Here is a 17,406-nt window from a genome sequence, read left to right on the forward strand (position 1 = left end):
ACAAATTGGTTTGTCCGTCAAGAACCAGGAAAAAAAATCGACTAAAAAACTGAAAGACTGAAAAAAAAAGACTGTGAAATCACCTTTACCATAATGTACAACATTACAACTTCACTTCTCTGTCTTTCACTGCTCTTACAAGAACATCAGTCTCCTCGGCTGTGAACCGCTCCTGGCGTGCGCCTGGTAAATACGCCATAATAATAGCAATCCATAATGGAACTTGCGCACCTGCTTTTACAGGGAATGTTGGATGACGCTCTGATTGGTTTATTCACGTTACGCCCAAACCACACCTATGAATAATGAAGCTACTTCAGACCAACCCATTTTAGATTTGCGCCGGGCGCAAGAGCCATTTATCCCGCCGGGAAAATAGCAACAGCGCCGAGACCCGCCCACAAAGTTACTTGCGGTTCGCGCTTTGACACTTGCGTTTCAGATCGTTAAAATAGGGCCCTTAGACTGTTAGATCAGGGGTCTCCAAACTCAGTCCTGAGGGCCACTGTCCTGCAGAGTTTAGCTCCAACCCCGATTAAACACAGCTAGGACCTTGTAAGACACTGATTGGCTGGTTCAGCTGTGTTTATTTGGGTTTGGACCCTCAGGACTGAGTTTGGAGACCCCTGTGTTAGATAAATAGTAAGTGTGACATTATAAATACAACATATTGTTTACCAACTTAAATTGGCTATAAATGTTGGATGTATAAACCCGAAGAAGAACATTTTCAATTAAAATAATATTTGTATAAGCAACTTTCACAATAAATGTATGCAGTGAGCGAGATAAAGGGAGAAAAACTCACTAATGATACATTTCTGGAACGGAAAGAAAGGAGAGAAACATTTAGAAATGAAACCGTTAGAATATTCAGTAGACTTTATCCACTTTTGCTTTGTCTTTTTATTCTCTGAAATGTTCTCAGGACAGTTTGAAAACCCCTGATCTAGAGCTCATGAACGCATCAACTCACTGTTCAGCATTTGGCACTGCGAGCATTTGTAATTTAGATATATTTTGGCAGATATTTGTTCTTGTTTTAAGCACAAACTCACTTCATTTTAATGCATTTCTCAGGAAAAAACACAAATTTTGCTTCACCAGTAAATTTATCCTGATTTAAAGGAACACGCCACTATTTTTGAAAATAGTCATACTCAAATACTCAAATACTAATTTTCCGTCTCCTCAGTTAAACAGTTGAGTTTGACCATTTTCGAATCCATTCAGCCGATCTCCGGGTCTGGCGCTAGCACTTTTAGCATAGCTTAGCATAGATCATTGAATCTGATTAGACCGTTAGCATCTCGCAGCGCCTGAAAATAGGCTAACTTCCATCAACACAACCAACGTGATGGGACTATTTTCAGGCGCTGTGTAATGTCATTGCGCCGCTGCACTCATGGGACGGCTCAAAGTTCCTTGATTATTACGCAGGAATGAGAATATAGTTCCTAAAAATATCGAAACTTTGGTCATTTTTGAGCGAGATGCTAACGGTCTAATCTGATTCAATGATCTATGCTAAGCTATGCTAAAAGTGCTATGAATGGATTCGAAAACGGTAAAACTCAACTGTTTAACTCTAGGGGAGACGGAAAATGAGACTGTTTTCAAAAATAGTGGCGTGTGTGTTGTCACCCGTCCCGGTTTTCCAGGGATTGTTCTCTTTTTTGAGCGACTGTCCCGGAAAATGTATTTTCGAATTGTCCCGTTTTTTTGTGAAAATGTACTTCTAAAGTAGAATTTCCTGGCTTCAAATTAAACCGTTTCCTTATACTGTTACTGTGTTTTCTTCATGGTTGTGTTTACTTTTATTTGATTGGAAGCTCAACTTATTGCCTATCGCCTAGCAACTAGGATAAAACAGTGTTCAGTTGCTAGCTAGCTTTTTTAAAACTTTATATTAACTCAGTTTTGTGAAATGGGGGGAGAGACGGACGAGGACACTCAAAAAAATGAACTTTCACTGTTGTTAGTTGCACTCAAATCATCCTTGTTCACATTACTTAAAAAAACTCATGTAACTAAATTTACTTAGATTTACTGAGTTGTTACTACTTAAAAATAAATATTGTCAGCTTTACTTAATAAGTGTTTATTCGGTCAACTTAACATCGATGAGTGAAACAAACAAACTGGGCAGTGGATCTGTAGTTCCCAGCATGCTTTGCAAGGGACTGCATCAGGAGAGTAAATTTAGGGATTAAAGTGTTATTTTATCTTTTTCAGTACAGGGAAAGATGTTGTTAGTTTATGTTAGTGTTATGTTCGGTTATGTTGGACATTTAGAGGAGTTTCTGTAATTTTGTGGTCATCATTATTGCAGAAGAGTGCCTGTGTTTAGGCTGTGGCCACTCATACACACATTTATTGGATGGAGTTCCCGTTCAAAGTTATTTTTGAATTTTGTTTCTAAAAATATGCTTTTTGTTATATTTAATAGTTTTCCACTTACACTTGTAGAGCAAGAAGTTAATTTAATAAGGTAAGATAAATCAATAAATGTGTTCACCTAACATAATATACTTTTATAAATTTAACATATCATTATTAAGTAAACTGCACATATAAATATTATGTAACAGTGACAAATTCAAATGGTTTGTATTTACTTAAAGAAATTTTGTCAGTTTTACTTGACTTTCTTGTGTTCATATAACTAAATTATTTGTAAAAATGACTCAATATAGTTGTGTGGAACCACTTGATGCAGCTTTTTTAAGTAAATTCAACAAATTATTTTTTTGAGTGGAGGATAACACAACAAAATTGGATGAGCCACCACCAGTGTCAAAGAAAAAAACGATTTACAACCTGCAACTCAGACTGGGCGAAAAGAGAGAACTTTTCTGAATGGGTAAGGCCCACACAAGGAGACCGGTTTTCCGCTACCTGTGTTTCGTGTCCTGACAAAATTTCAGTTAAATATGAAGGAAAATCAGCGCTGGAAAATCATGATTAAAAAATCATGAAAATCTAAATTATGACAAAGAAAGGGAGTCCTACAACTGTTAACATAGTATATTTGCAAATATGGGTTGACCCCCCCCCCCCCCCTCAAAAAAAAAACTAAACAAAAACATATTTCATCTGAGTGTCCCGGTTTTTCACGAATCAAAGGGTGGCAACCCTACACTCAAAAAAAAAAGAGGTTCTATATGGCACCAAAAATGGTTCTTGGCTCGTAATCATAGGGGAACCTTTTTAAGTGCTATATAGCACCAATTTTGGTGCTTCAACGGTTCTTCAGTGGTGCTAAATAGCACCTTAGTCAAAGAACCGGTGAAGAACCTCTGAAGAACCACTGAAGAACCACTGAAGCACCAAAATTGGTGCTATATAGCATAATAAGTTGACTTTACTTAGAAAAAGTGAGGAAACCGATTGCCTTAAAATTTTCAAGTAAAGCAGAGTATTATTTTTTTGTCGGCTAAACTTGACAAAATTTGTACAGAAAACTTGTTAATGAAGTAGGCCTATACTTAACTCAAAATTATTAGTTATGTTAACTTGTTATTAGTGCTCACATTACTAGGAAAATATTAGGAAACCGATGGCCTTAAAATTCTAAAGTAAGCTGAACTTAAAAAAATAAGTGAAGACAAAAAGCAACAACTGAACTCCATTCAACACTTATTTATTACTAATCAATAGTCTACAGGTACTAAAAACAGTTAAGTAAGCATTACTTAATTGCATGAAGCTGTTCTTACTTAAACCGTTTAAGTTTTGTCAACTTAATTCTATCTGGGATCTGAGGAAGTGTACTCCCAGAGTGCATTGTGGCATGAATAAATTAATTGCTTCGTTTGACTATTTTTAGCTTTATTTTACTATTTGTCTTTTGTCAGTATAACCCGAACAATGACAGCAAGTAAAATAGTAAAGGTCGTATTAATAATAAAAATGTTTTTAAAAAAAATAAATAAAAAAAATCCTTGTTACCATTGTTGTGTTTTACATGCTGAATGTTGAAGTCTGTGTGTGACACACTCAAGCATGGTCAAATGATATTGTGACAAATATAGAGAGATTATATCAACTCAATTAAAAGGTTATGCCATTAATATTAGCAAAAATAATGTTAAAAGATCATTGTTTGACATTAAATATAGTTATGTTATACATCATTAATTGACAAATATTATATATATATATATATATATATATATATATATATATATATATATATATATATATATATATATATATATATATATATATATATATATATATATATATTTATATATATATATATATATTTATATATATATATTACTTCCTTTCTTTTGAAATCATACAACTATGATTTCTTGTTGCATTGCATCAATTACTATAATATGAATGAAGTTCCAAGTGTCCAACCAAAGGGAACACTGATCTCCATCATGGTAACCGGAAGTGGAGGAAATGAGTGATAAGTCTATACAAAATTGCACCACCTCAAAAACACTTTGCCCATCCGCCTGCTTGTTTTTTTGCTTTAGCAAAATGGTACTCAAACCAGTCCAGTAATGTTTATTTGAGTTTTCTAAGTAACGAAGGCATAGCATGCAAATAGTTCAGATTACTTAATTGTTTTAAGGAAGTTCAACAAATTATTGGACATTAAGTAAAGTTTACTAAAAAAGTCTTAGTAAGAACAACTGTTGGATTTTACAGTGTCCCTTTACGAATGTTTAGATATTTGTGCTGAATCAAAACAAGATGATAATTTTTACACCCTGAACACATCAGATGGCGCATTTCAGTGGATAACAACTTAAAAATGTCTTTTGTGTTCCACAGAAAAATGAAAGTCATACGGGATTGGAAGGACATGATGTGAGTAAATGATGACAGACGTTTTGGCTATTTACAGTATATAAACACACACACGTCTGTTTGACTACATCAGTGAGTATCTCATAGACATTATAATGTATTTTTATCAGGTTACTAAGATGTTCAATGTCCTAAGCGACCTGTGTTATCAGTGTGTGTGTGTGTTTGTTCAGCGCTGTAATGGGATCATTGAGGAATAAAAGCGCCTGCGGTCACTCACACCTCATAAAATGCGTAACGCCAGTGAGTTCCTGATGGCCTGTAATGTGTTTGGCCTGCAGCTTGAGGTGTTTGACTGAAACTGAACCGTCACAGCTTTCTCAGAAACTCAAACTTCTGATGCGCAGTTAGTTACGCACCATAAACATCACCTTCACGCCGAGGGCGTTTGCTGACCTGTGGATCGTTCGCTTTTTCACATTGTTGCATTTTCTTCTTGGTTTGATTCGCTTACACAAGGCAACATTTTAAAGCGTACCGAAAGGTGTTTATGTAAGTCACATGTGAGTATTGCTCAGAGTTTCCTCACACACACTTATACCAATGTAGCCGTCATTGGTCATGGTCCGTCGGGTCGATTGCTTTCTCACCTCAACCGAACGACCCTAACGTTTGTTTACTCTAAACGAACTGAACTAAGGGAGAAAACGCACCAGGTTGAGAAACAAATGTGTGAAAACGCGTTTCTCCTGACCAATCTCACATGTGTGTTTGAGAAGAGAACCCAACAACTGTGCTGAGACGTGACAAGATACCAAAAGTCAGAGATCGCAAGATAAACGCCAGCATTTCTCATTGAATTCTTACAAGACCAAACCACATTTTTTGATGCCAATGTTAGTAGCTCTTGCTTGTGGAGAAAACTCACAATGTTAAAGTGTTTCTGAGATGCTCTCCGCATTATTTTCCAGCTTCATACACTCATTGTGTGTGAACGATTGACTCATTTGGGTCTGTTTCTATTTCTCCACAAGGAATTTTCGAAACATTGATACTTCGATCCTAACTGAGAACTCTGTGAAGTCTCCTAAGGTCTAAACATATTCCTCACTCTTCAAAATAAACTCAATAAATATGTATCGGCATTGATGGTTCCAACCTTTCCATTGCACAAAAGGTCATTTATAATGGGGAAAAGGTAACAAAAATATGTTCTAAGAATGTTTTTCTGACGTTCTCATTAAGTAATGAAACTCTGATTACTCATTAAACGTTAGAGGAGCGTCCAGGTAAAATGTTTTTTTTATTTTAAACACTCCATGAACGATGCTTTTGTGCTAATGTTATTAAAGTCCAGATAACTTCGAACGAATGTTCTGTTAACGTTACACTGCAAAAAATTATTTTCTTAATTGGTATATTTGTCTTGTTTCCAGTCAAAACATCAAAAAATTCTGAATTCAAGATGCTTTTATTAGATCATTGAAACGACGTAAGATATTTAATCTTGTTTCCAGGTGGAATAAAAATATTAATTAAGTGCGTTTTGCTTAGAACAAGTAAAATGATCTGCCAATGGGGTAAGAAAAATAATCTGGTAACACTTCACAATAAGGTTCGTTAGTTAACATTAGTTAACTACATTAGCTAACATGAACTAATAATGAATTGCATTAATAAAGCATTTATTTATCTTTGTTGATGTTAACTTCAACATTTACTAATGCATTATTAAAATCTTGTAAACATTAGTTAATGCAGTGTGAACTAACATAAATAAACCATGAACAGCTGTATTTATATTAACTAACATTAACAAAAATGAACTAATGCTGAACAAAGGTGTTGTCCATGGTTAGTTCATGTTAACTAATGTTAACTAATGCAACCTTACTGTAAAGTTTTACCAAAAATCTTGTTTTGTGTTTGTATTAAGATTATATTCCTTACACCATTGGCGAATTATTTTTACCTGTTGTAAGCTAAATGCATTTGGTTCTCCGGGAAAAAATACAAAAAATCTTAAAATGCATCTTTATTTAAGAATTTTTGGATATTTATATGTGAACCTGTACCACAAAACCAGTCATAAGGGTACATTTTGTGAAATTGAGATTTATAGCTCAATAAGCTGAATAGATAAGCTCCATTGATGATGGTTTGTTTGGACAATATTTGAAAATCTGGAATCGGAGGGTGCAAAAACATCTAAATATTGAGAAAATCTCCTATAAAGTTGTCCAAATGAAGTCCTTAGCTATGCATATCACTACTAATAATACATTTATGATACAATAATATCTTCATGGAACATGATCTTAATATTCTAATGATTTTTGGCATAAAAGAAAAACGGATAATTTTGACCACAGATATACCTGTGAGATTATGACTGGTGTTGAGTCAAACTTTGTCAGACCGCCTCGGACACGCCCTTCAGCGAAAACTCATGATTTTCGGAATTTAACATCGCAAAGGCCTTAAGATTACACGTACCAAATTTGAAGATGATCCGATTAAAACTGTAAGAGGAGTTTGTTAAAGTATGAGGCCTGGAAATGGCACAGATTTTGCTGAGAAAATTCTAAATATCTCACTTCCTGTTGGTTTTCAGATTTTGCTCCCAGAGACTTTTTTGTAGGTGTTGGGCTGTTACATGTGTCTACCGAATTTCATACTCGTACGTGAAACGTAGCGCAAACAACGCTTAATTGAAATGTTGTAGGTGGCGCTGTGGAGCCATTTTGCCACGCCTAATTCTGAATCCCATATCAGACGTACATATTCGCCACTTCTGACGCGTGTGCAAAGCTTCATGAGTTTTAGACCCTCAAGCAATTACAAAATACTGAGGAAGAACATCATATTGTTGGCTATTGAGACGTAAGACGCAGGACTGGTGTTGAGCTCCAGGTCACATTTGTACTTTAAATAAGACAAAAATACTAAAGTGCACTGGAAGAACGTTTGTTCATAACGTTGAGAGAACCTTGCCAGAACGTTTTGAGAATGTTAGCTTCAAACTAACACAATATGGTTCAAGCCTGAAAGGTTCTTTGGGGAATCGCTGTGAAAACCCTTTGTTTTAACCCATAAGAACCCGGACCAATTTATCCTTATAGGAAAATTATGGGGCATATAAAACTGGCTTAATGGACACTTGTAACATGTTTCTGCCGTTGCTTTTGAAATACAACCCCTCCTTGTGAGAGATCTGTAATGTTACACATATGTGACATTGGGCGTTTATGATACATTTTTTATGTTACATAGATGTCACAATGGGCATTTATTTCTCAGTTTAAAAAAAAACATTTAATAGTTTTTTGGCTAAATAGCAGTTTTTTTCTGTTTCTTCTCTTTTCCACAACATTTATCAAAATGATGCATATTATTAAAAAATTATTAACAAAACATATCACGCCATAGACAGATCTTCCAACACTTATCCCCTGCTTGCTGATTTTAAGAATCATTGTTGTCAGTGAAATGTAGAGATGCTAGTAGAGTCTGAAAACAACATTTTGTCAGCCACCATGGGATGTCATTTTGTCATTTTCCTGACATTTGGTGCAGATCAATACCAATCAATATTTCAATTATATTAAACAGTGCTGTTAACATTTTTCTGAGTCCCAGATTTTATATAAAACATAGAGAAAATATATAACACTAAAAAAAATATTGAATCTGCTAAATTAATTGAGCAGCTCATTAATATTTTTCTTAATATGACAAATACATAACATCAAAATTCCACCAACTGTTGTAAGGTTAACAGCCCGATGTGACATATATGTCACCACAATATTTTCATAACTTGTTTTATATCAATTTGTTTAAGAAATGTATTAAAATCAGGTTAAGTGTAATCTATGATAAGTTATTAAAATGTTAGAATTGTTGCATGGGTTGAAACATACCTTTAGTAACAAAAACAAGCGTATTAAAAAATTGCTCACACTGCAACATGTGCTAACCAGACAGACCACCATTTTGGAAATGTTGCCATGGCAACAAAAAATGCACAAATTGTCACATGACTGAACCTGGGTGTTCCTTATATGTCACTTAGGGACTTCCTGAGATGAAATTTAGGGATATTGCTTTAAAAAGACCTTTCCAGATAATCACCAATGTTTGTGACATCCGTGTCACTGTGGGTTCTTATTTAAAGGGTTAGTTCACCCAAAAATGAAAATTCTGTCATTAATGACTGAGCCTCATGTGGTTGGACACCCGTCAGACCTCCGTTCATCTTCGGAACAGAAATTAAGATATTTTAGTGTAAATCTGATGCTCTGAAAGGCCTCCATTGGCTCAATGGCACTTTACACTCTCAAGACCCTTAAAAGACACTAAAGACGTCGAGAAGTCCATCTCACTACAGCGGCTCTACAATAACTTTATGAATCGGCGACAATAGTTTTTGTGCGCAAAAAACCCCTAAATAACGACTTACATAGTGATGACGATTTCAAAACAAAGCATCATGAAGCTTCGAAGCGTTATGAATCACTGAGTCGATTCAGCGGTTCAGAGCGTTATGAATCAGTGAGTCGATTCAGCGGTTCAGAGCGTTATGAATCAGTGAGTCGATTCAGCGGTTCAGAGCGTTATGAATCAGTGAGTCGATTCAGCGGTTCAGAGCGTTATGAATCAGTGAGTCGATTCAGCAGTTTGAATCGCCAAATTTCAGCAGTTTGACACGCGATCCGAATCATCATTCGGCTCAGTGATTCATAACGCTTCGAAGCTTCATGATGCTTTGTTTTGAAATCGTCATCACTATATAAGTCGTTACTTAGGGTTTTTTTGCTCACAAAAACTATTGTCGCCGATTCATAAAGTTATTGTAGAGCCGCTGTAGTGAGATGGACTTTGTAACTTTAGTCTTTAGTGTCTTTTAAGGGTCTTGAGAGTGTAAAGTTGAGCCAATGGAGGCCTTTCAGAGCATCAGATTTACACTAAAATATCTTCATTTGTGTCTGAAGATGAACGGAGGTCTGACGGGTGTCCAACCACATGAGGCTCAGTCATTAATGACACAATTTACATTTTTGGGTGAACTAACCCTTTAAGAGTGTGTGTGGTTTTCTGTGCTGAATGTAAATGAGCACCTGCTGTGTGTGTTTTCTGAAGGTCAAAGGGAAGAACGTCTCACCTATTCCTGCTTGTCCGAACACCCATGACAGCCGAATGAAGAGCATGACCCCCCAGATATTCAGCATGCATCTCACCTGCGGACGCAAGCACATGGTCAGAGCGGCCCACCGTCAGCTGATCGCTTGTTTTCTGTGTCGGCGAACTCACCAGAACTCCTTTGATCCAACCAAACTTCACCACCCCTCCTGAGGTGTCCTTTTCCTCCAGCGGGACGACGGACTCCACGTCTCCCAGCGTCGAGCCATCCGCTCCTTCACTGTCCTCCACCGTACTGGGAATACTAAGGCCTCCATTCTGATGGTAGAATGACACACTTCTGGGTAATCTTCCTCTACAACTGAGCCCTTTGTGCATCCTTTTATACACATTAGGGATGCACGATATTGGATTTTTGCCGATATCCGATATGCCGATATTTTTCAACTAATTTTGGCCGATGCCGATATTGATACCGATGGTGTTTGGAAACCACCATTTTGAGCAAAAAATAAATAATTTTCATTCTGGTTTCAGATTTCTGAGGTCTCCTTACTAAAAGTATACCTGTTAAAGATAAATAAATGTTAATAAAGTTATTTTTATAATAAGAGTATATTTTCTCTAAAAATAACAATAATAAAGTCAGTGATTTTTCACCCCAGACAGATGCAGTTGTAATCTAAATATTTTATTTTTGGATGTAATGTTTGTGCCTATGTGGGCGTGGCATCAGCTGATGCGGTCTTTAGCTTCAAATAAAACAAATATACAATTATTTTAGTGATCCTTGGATTATTTTTTTTATCATCCATTTCATACAATTTTATTACAGATTAATAAACTGTATATACAAGTATTTAATTTACAAGTTTTTACAATTTATTTGTGTATTCTACTTTTCATTTTATTACTGCAACAACAGCGCCTCCACTAAATAGGCTATATAAAATTCTCCCGGGCGGGCACTAGGACCTGGAGGAGCTTCTGCTGCTGTGGAGGCTGCTGCGCGCGCTAGAGAGTGGGGAGACGCCATTGTGCTTATTTTGGGCTAGTTTTGTTGTGAAAACCTGGCAATCCTGTTGATTCACAAATTCAATATAATGATGTCGATTAATGATGTCAATATAAATCACCATACATGCAATGTATTTGCTTGTTTTCACTTCAAGAATGGCCACACGGCTGACGTGATCTTATCGCTATAGCACTCCTTGCACACGTGAGGTATTGCAGGCTCATATCAACACATTATCATATCGGCAAGGCATATCGGCATAATTTTTTCATATCGGCCGATGCCGATTTGTATATTTTAAGCGTTTATTGGCCGATTCCGATGTCGTGGCGATAATATCGTGCATCCCTAATACACATTATACATCTTGTATCTTGATTTAAGAATGTTTAGATATTTGTGTTGGAAAACAAGACAGAACAAGCAGCGAAGAAAGGGCCCTCGGGTCCTCAGGAGGACTGGGAATACTGGGTAAATATAGGAGAAATATGGCACAGCATTTGACTATAACTGAATATTGGCGTGTAGAGTCTTCAGGTCAGGACTCTTATCAAACATGTGAAGTTTGGGGCGTGTCCGAGTTATGGCGAAACACCAAACTTTGTCAGACCGCCTCTGACTAATATCGGAATAATATCTTCATGGAACATGATCTTAATATCCTAATGATTTTTGGCATAAAAGAAAAATTTATAATTTTGACCACAGATATACCTGTGAGATTATGACTGGTGTTGAGTCAAACTTTGACAGACCGCCTCGGACACGCCCTTCATTGAAAACTCAAGATTTTCGGAATTTAACATCGCAAAGGCCTTAAGATTACACGTACCAAATTTGAAGATGATCCGATTAAAACTGTCGGAGGAGTTCGTTAAAGTATGAGGCCTGGAAATGGCAAAGATTTTCCTGAGAAAATTCTAAATATCTCACTTCCTGTTGGTTTTCAGATTTTGCTCCCAGAGACTTTTTTGTAGGTGTTGGGCTGTTACATGTGTCTACCGAATTTCATACTCGTACGTGAAACGTAGCGCAAACAACGCTTAATTGAAATGTTGTAGGTGGCGCTGTGGAGCCATTTTGCCACGCCTAATTCTGAATCCCATATCAGACGTACATATTCGCCACTTCTGACGCGTGTGCAAAGCTTCATGAGTTTTCCAGCATGTTTAGACCCTCAAAAATGCTAGAAATTACAAAATACTGAGGAAGAACATCATATTTTGCACGTTGCATGTAATAACCAAATATATAGCATTGCTATAGTTCAGAGGTTCTGAGTCTTGTGGGATTTCCAGCGACTGTGACTCAAAGAAGCTCAATTAAAGAGTGACATTTTGAGCAAGAAATTCTGCAAATGTCTCTCAGACGTCAGGACCGCGTGCTTTTTGGATCAGCGCAAACTTTTTAGCCCTCGTTTGCATTAATTACCGTGTTAAAGGCCGGCGGATCAATGCATTAGCCGCAGACGATCGTTACTCATAAACCAAGTGCTTTTCCCTCTGGCTTTCTCATTAGGTGGGTTATTGATCTTCAAGATTCAAGAGTTTTATTTGTCACATACACAGTTATATACACAATATACAACTGGCAGTGAAATGTAAACAGGTCCGCTCCATGGACAGTGCAAATAACAGTTACAAGAACACAAGGGAAATTAAAATAGAAATAGAATAAAATTAGAATAAAAAGTATTAACATAAGTAGAGTTATAAATAAATCAAGTAAGATAAAAATAGGAAATAAGATAAAAATAAAGAAATAAAATAAAAAATATAAAATATAAAGTAAGTGGATATGATAAGTGAGATAAACTGTAGACTTAAAAATAAGTGGTTAACATAAAATATATATATATATTTATATATAGAGAAGTATGATGTGCATGTAATAGGTATAATTGCATGCACATCATACTTCTCTATATATAAATATAGATTATTACTTTGGGTCGGGTCACCGCCGGGCCACCATTACGACACCCACTTGAAATCAGCTCGACAAGCGGCCACGAGTTATGAATCATGTGCTGATGAAATATCACATCTGTCGAGGCTCATGGGAAGGACGGATCGCCTCATCCGTGAGCGCACAACAAAACATTTATTCAAAACATTTTAAAAAACGTTAGAGGATTGTGTTTTTCACAAAAACATGCATGAACGATGTTATTAAAGGCCAGAAAACGTTGAACGAACTGCAAAAAATGCTTTTCCTACTTAATATTTTTGTCTTGTCTCCAGTCCAAATATCTAAAAATTCATAAATCAAGATGCTTATGGGTTGTTGACGTGGCATTTCCACTCACACAAGATGATAATAAATATAATTAGTATTGTCATCATTTAAAACACAGTAAATGGATAAATGTTTCCTCATTATTAAATAAATGTCAGAAATATGACATGCTAAGTCATAATTATAAGATAAAATGTTGAAAATATGATTTTAAAAGTTCTCATTATTAGATAAAAGTCAGAAATATGGCATGCTAAGTAATAATTATAAGATAAAATGTTGAAAATATGATTATAAAAGTCCTCATTATTAGATAAAAGTCCATTATATGACATGTTATGTCATAATTATAAGATAAAATGTTGAAAATATGATTTTAAAAGTCCTCATTATTAGATAAAAAGTCAAAAATATGACATGCTTAGTCATAATTATAAGAAATTTTTTTGAAAATATGATTTTAAAAGTCATCTTTATTAGATAAAAAGTCAAAAATGGCATGCTAAGTCATAATTATAAGATAAATTGTTGAAAATATGATTTTAAAAGTCCTCATTATTAGTTAAAAGTCAAAAATATGACATGCTAAGTCATAATTATAAGATAAAATGTTGAAAATATGATTTTAAAAGTCCTCATTATTAGATAAAAGTCCATTATATGACATGCTAAGTCATAATTATAAGATAAAATGTTGAAAATATGATTTTAAAAGTCCTCATTATTAGATAAAAAGTCAAAAATATGACATGCTAAGTCATAATTATAAGAATTTTTTTTGAAAATATGATTTTAAAAGTCCTCATTATTAGATAAAAGTCAAAAATATGACATGCTAAGTCATAATTATAAGAATTTTTTTTGAAAATATGATTTTAAAAGTCCTCATTATTAGATAAAAGTCAAAAATATGACATGCTAAGTCATAATTATAAGAATTTTTTTTGAAAATATGATTTTAAAAGTCCTCATTATTAGATAAAAGTCAAAAATATGACATGTTTAGTCATAATAATTATTAGATAAAAAGTCAAAAATATGTTGTAGTTTTTTTCCTTTAATACTTAAAACTATAGTACTTTCTTACTTGTACGTTTTTGTATGAAAATTTTAATTACTTTTACTTGAGTAAAAGTATACAATACTACATTTTTAATGTAATTAAGTATTAAATGATATTCAGTATGAAAAATAGTGCAGTAAAAAGTACAATATTATGTTTTGGAAGGTTGTGAAGTAAAAGTTTTACACTGATAAAGTGCATATACTTGACAAATAAATAATAATCAGGACCGTTTTTCTATTATAAATGACCTTCTGTGTAATGGAAAGGTTGGAACCATCAATTTATTTTTAAGAGATGTTGCATAATGTTTTTGTGCTAACGTTTTGAGAACATTATTAAATACCTTTTATGCATTAAATAGGTTCTATTGGTGTTAAAGGTTCTTCATGGACCCACCAATAAAGCCTTTTTGGCATCAATTTGAACCATTGGCATTGATGTTTCCATGAAGAACCTTTAACATCCATGGAAACTTTACATCCCATTCTCAAAATAACATTTTCTTCTTTTTCTTGTTGTCACAAACATTTTAATGATCTAAAGAACAATGAAGAACCTCTTGTGCAGTAAAATTGGTGTTCTTTTGGTGTTAAAGGTTCTTCTAGTGATGTTAAATGTTCTTCATGGAACCACCAATAAAACCTTTTTGGCATCAATTTGAACCATTGGCATTGATGTTTCCATGAAGAACTTTCAACATCCATGGAAACTTTACATCCCACAAAAGATTCTTCATTGTGAAACAAGATTATTAAAGGTTCCAAAAGGGTTTTTAGCAGCAATGCCATAGAAGAACCATTTTATGTTCCAAAAGGACCAGTGATCAGTTCTTAAAATAACCATTTTCTTCTTTTTCTTGGTGTGACAAACATTTTAATGATCTAAAGAACTTTTTTTCCACAATAAAGAACCTTTTGTGCAGTAAAATGGTTCTATTGTTGTTAAACGTTCTTCATGGAACCATTGATGCCAATAAAGAACCTCAATTTTGAAGGGTGAACCTTTTTTTAAAGAACTTTTTGTTCAATGGAAAAGTTTAACACTTAAAAATAAAGGTTCCAAAACAGGTGAAGAACCATTTTTGGTTCCCCAAAGAACCATTTTTTTTAGTTTGAAGAACCTTTTGTTGAAATGGAAAGATTAAAAGTTCATCATGGAACCATCAATGCCTTTATTTGTCGTAAGGGTCCATTTATCGATCAATAAGCTGAATAGATAAGCTCCATTGATGATTTTTGGGAACAATTTTTGGGTTTGTTTGGACAATATTGGAAAATCTGGAATCGGAGGGTGCAAAAACATCTAAATATTGAGAAAATCTCCTCTAAAGTTGTCCAAATGAAGTCCTTAGCTATGCATATTACTACTAATAATACATTTATGATACACAAATATCTTCATGGAACATGATCTTAATATCCCAATGATTTTTGGCATAAAAGAAAAATTTATAATTTTGACTTTCACTTTCTGTGAAAAAAAACTTGTTCTGTGATTTATAAGCATTTTGAAAAGTGAGGACATGGGGAACGTCCTCATATTTCTCCCTCTTTTTGTAATACCCATGTCATTATACACATTTGTGTCCTGATATTTCACAAAAACATGCCCACACACACACACAATCAAACACTCACACACACACTCTAAAACACTCAGACACACTCTCAAACACACACACACTCACACAAACACACACACACACTCAGACACTCTCTCACACACACACACACACACTATAATTTTGACCCATATATTGTTGGCTATTGGCACAGATATACCCGTGAGATTATGACTGGTGTTGAGCAGTTAAGGTTTTTAGCAGCGATGCCATAGAAGAACCATTTTAGGTTCCCAAAGAACCAATGAACAGTTCTTAAAAGAACCATTTTTTTCTTGGTGTGACATATTTGAATGATCTAAAGAACGTTTTTACACTATGAAGAAGAACCTTTAAAATCCATGAAAACTTTACATCCCACAAAAGGTTCTTCATTGTGGAACAAGATTATTAAAGGTTCCAAAAGGGTTTTTAGCAGCGACGCCATAGATGAAACATTTTAGGTTCCAAATATCTTCCAGTGGTCAGTTCTTAAAATAACCTTTTTCTTCTTTTTCTAGGTGTGACAAACATTTTAATGATCTAAAGAACGTTTTTTTCCACAATGAAGAACCTTTTGTGCAGTAAAAAGGTTCTATTGGTGTTAAACGTTCTTCATGGAACCACCAATAAATCCTTTTTGGCATCAATTTGAACCATTGGCATTGATGTTTCCATGAAGAACCTTTAACATCCATGGAAACTTTACATCCCACAAAAGGTTCTTCATTGTGGAACAAGATTATTAAAGGTTCCAAAAGGACCAGTGGTCAGTTCTTAAAATAACCCTTTTCTTATTTTTCTTGGTGTGAAAAACATTTTAATGATCTAAAGAACTTTTTTTCCACAATGAAGAACCTTTTGTGCAGTAAAAAGGTTCTATTGGTGTTAAACGTTCTTCATGGAACCATTGATGCCAATAAAGAACCTCAATTTTGAAGGGTGAACCTTTTTTTAAAGAACTTTTTGTTCAATGGAAAAGTTTAACACTTAAAAATAAAGGTTCCAAAACAGGTAAAGAACCATTTTTGGTTCCCCAAAGAACCATTTTTTTTAGTTTGAAGAACCTTTTGTGCAAATGGAAAGATTAAAAGTTCATCATGGAACCATCAATGCCTTTATTTGTGACCCTGGAGCACAAAACCAGTCGTAAGGGTCCATTCATCGATCAGTAAGCTGAATAGATAAGCTCCATTGATGATTTTTGGGACAATTTTTGGGTTTGTTTGGACAATATTTGAAAATCTGGAATCGGAGGGTGCAAAAACATCTAAATATTGAGAAAATCTCCTCTAAAGTTGTCCAAATGAAGTCCTTTGCAATGCATATTACTACTAATAATACATTTATGATACACAAATATCTTCATGGAACATGATCTTAATATCCCAATGATTTTTGGCATAAAAGAAAAATGTATAATTTTGACCCATATATTATTGGCTATTGGCACAGATATACCCGTGAGATTATGACTGGTGTTGAGCAGTTAAGGTTTTTAGCAGCGATGCCATAGAAGAACCATTTTAGGTTCCCAAAGAACCAATGAAGAGTTCTTAAAAGAACCATTTT

General features: G+C 34.7%; 1 protein-coding gene across 1 annotated transcript in view; it reads right to left on the reverse strand.

Annotated features, from left to right (window-relative positions):
• slc12a1 (solute carrier family 12 member 1) overlaps positions 1-17,406 on the reverse strand; it is a gene marked incomplete at both ends in the record, with an annotated part of 58,378 nt that overhangs the window by 39,854 nt on the left and 1,118 nt on the right. The window contains 2 exons of the mRNA XM_079825088.1: positions 9,935-10,010; positions 10,084-10,230. Of these exons, the coding sequence (XP_079681214.1) occupies positions 9,935-10,010; positions 10,084-10,230 (223 nt within the window). The remainder of the gene's footprint in view (positions 1-9,934; positions 10,011-10,083; positions 10,231-17,406) is intronic.

This window comes from Gobio gobio (assembly GCF_949357685.1).
Source record: "Gobio gobio genome assembly, chromosome: 9".
Classification (NCBI taxonomy): domain Eukaryota; kingdom Metazoa; phylum Chordata; class Actinopteri; order Cypriniformes; family Gobionidae; genus Gobio; species Gobio gobio.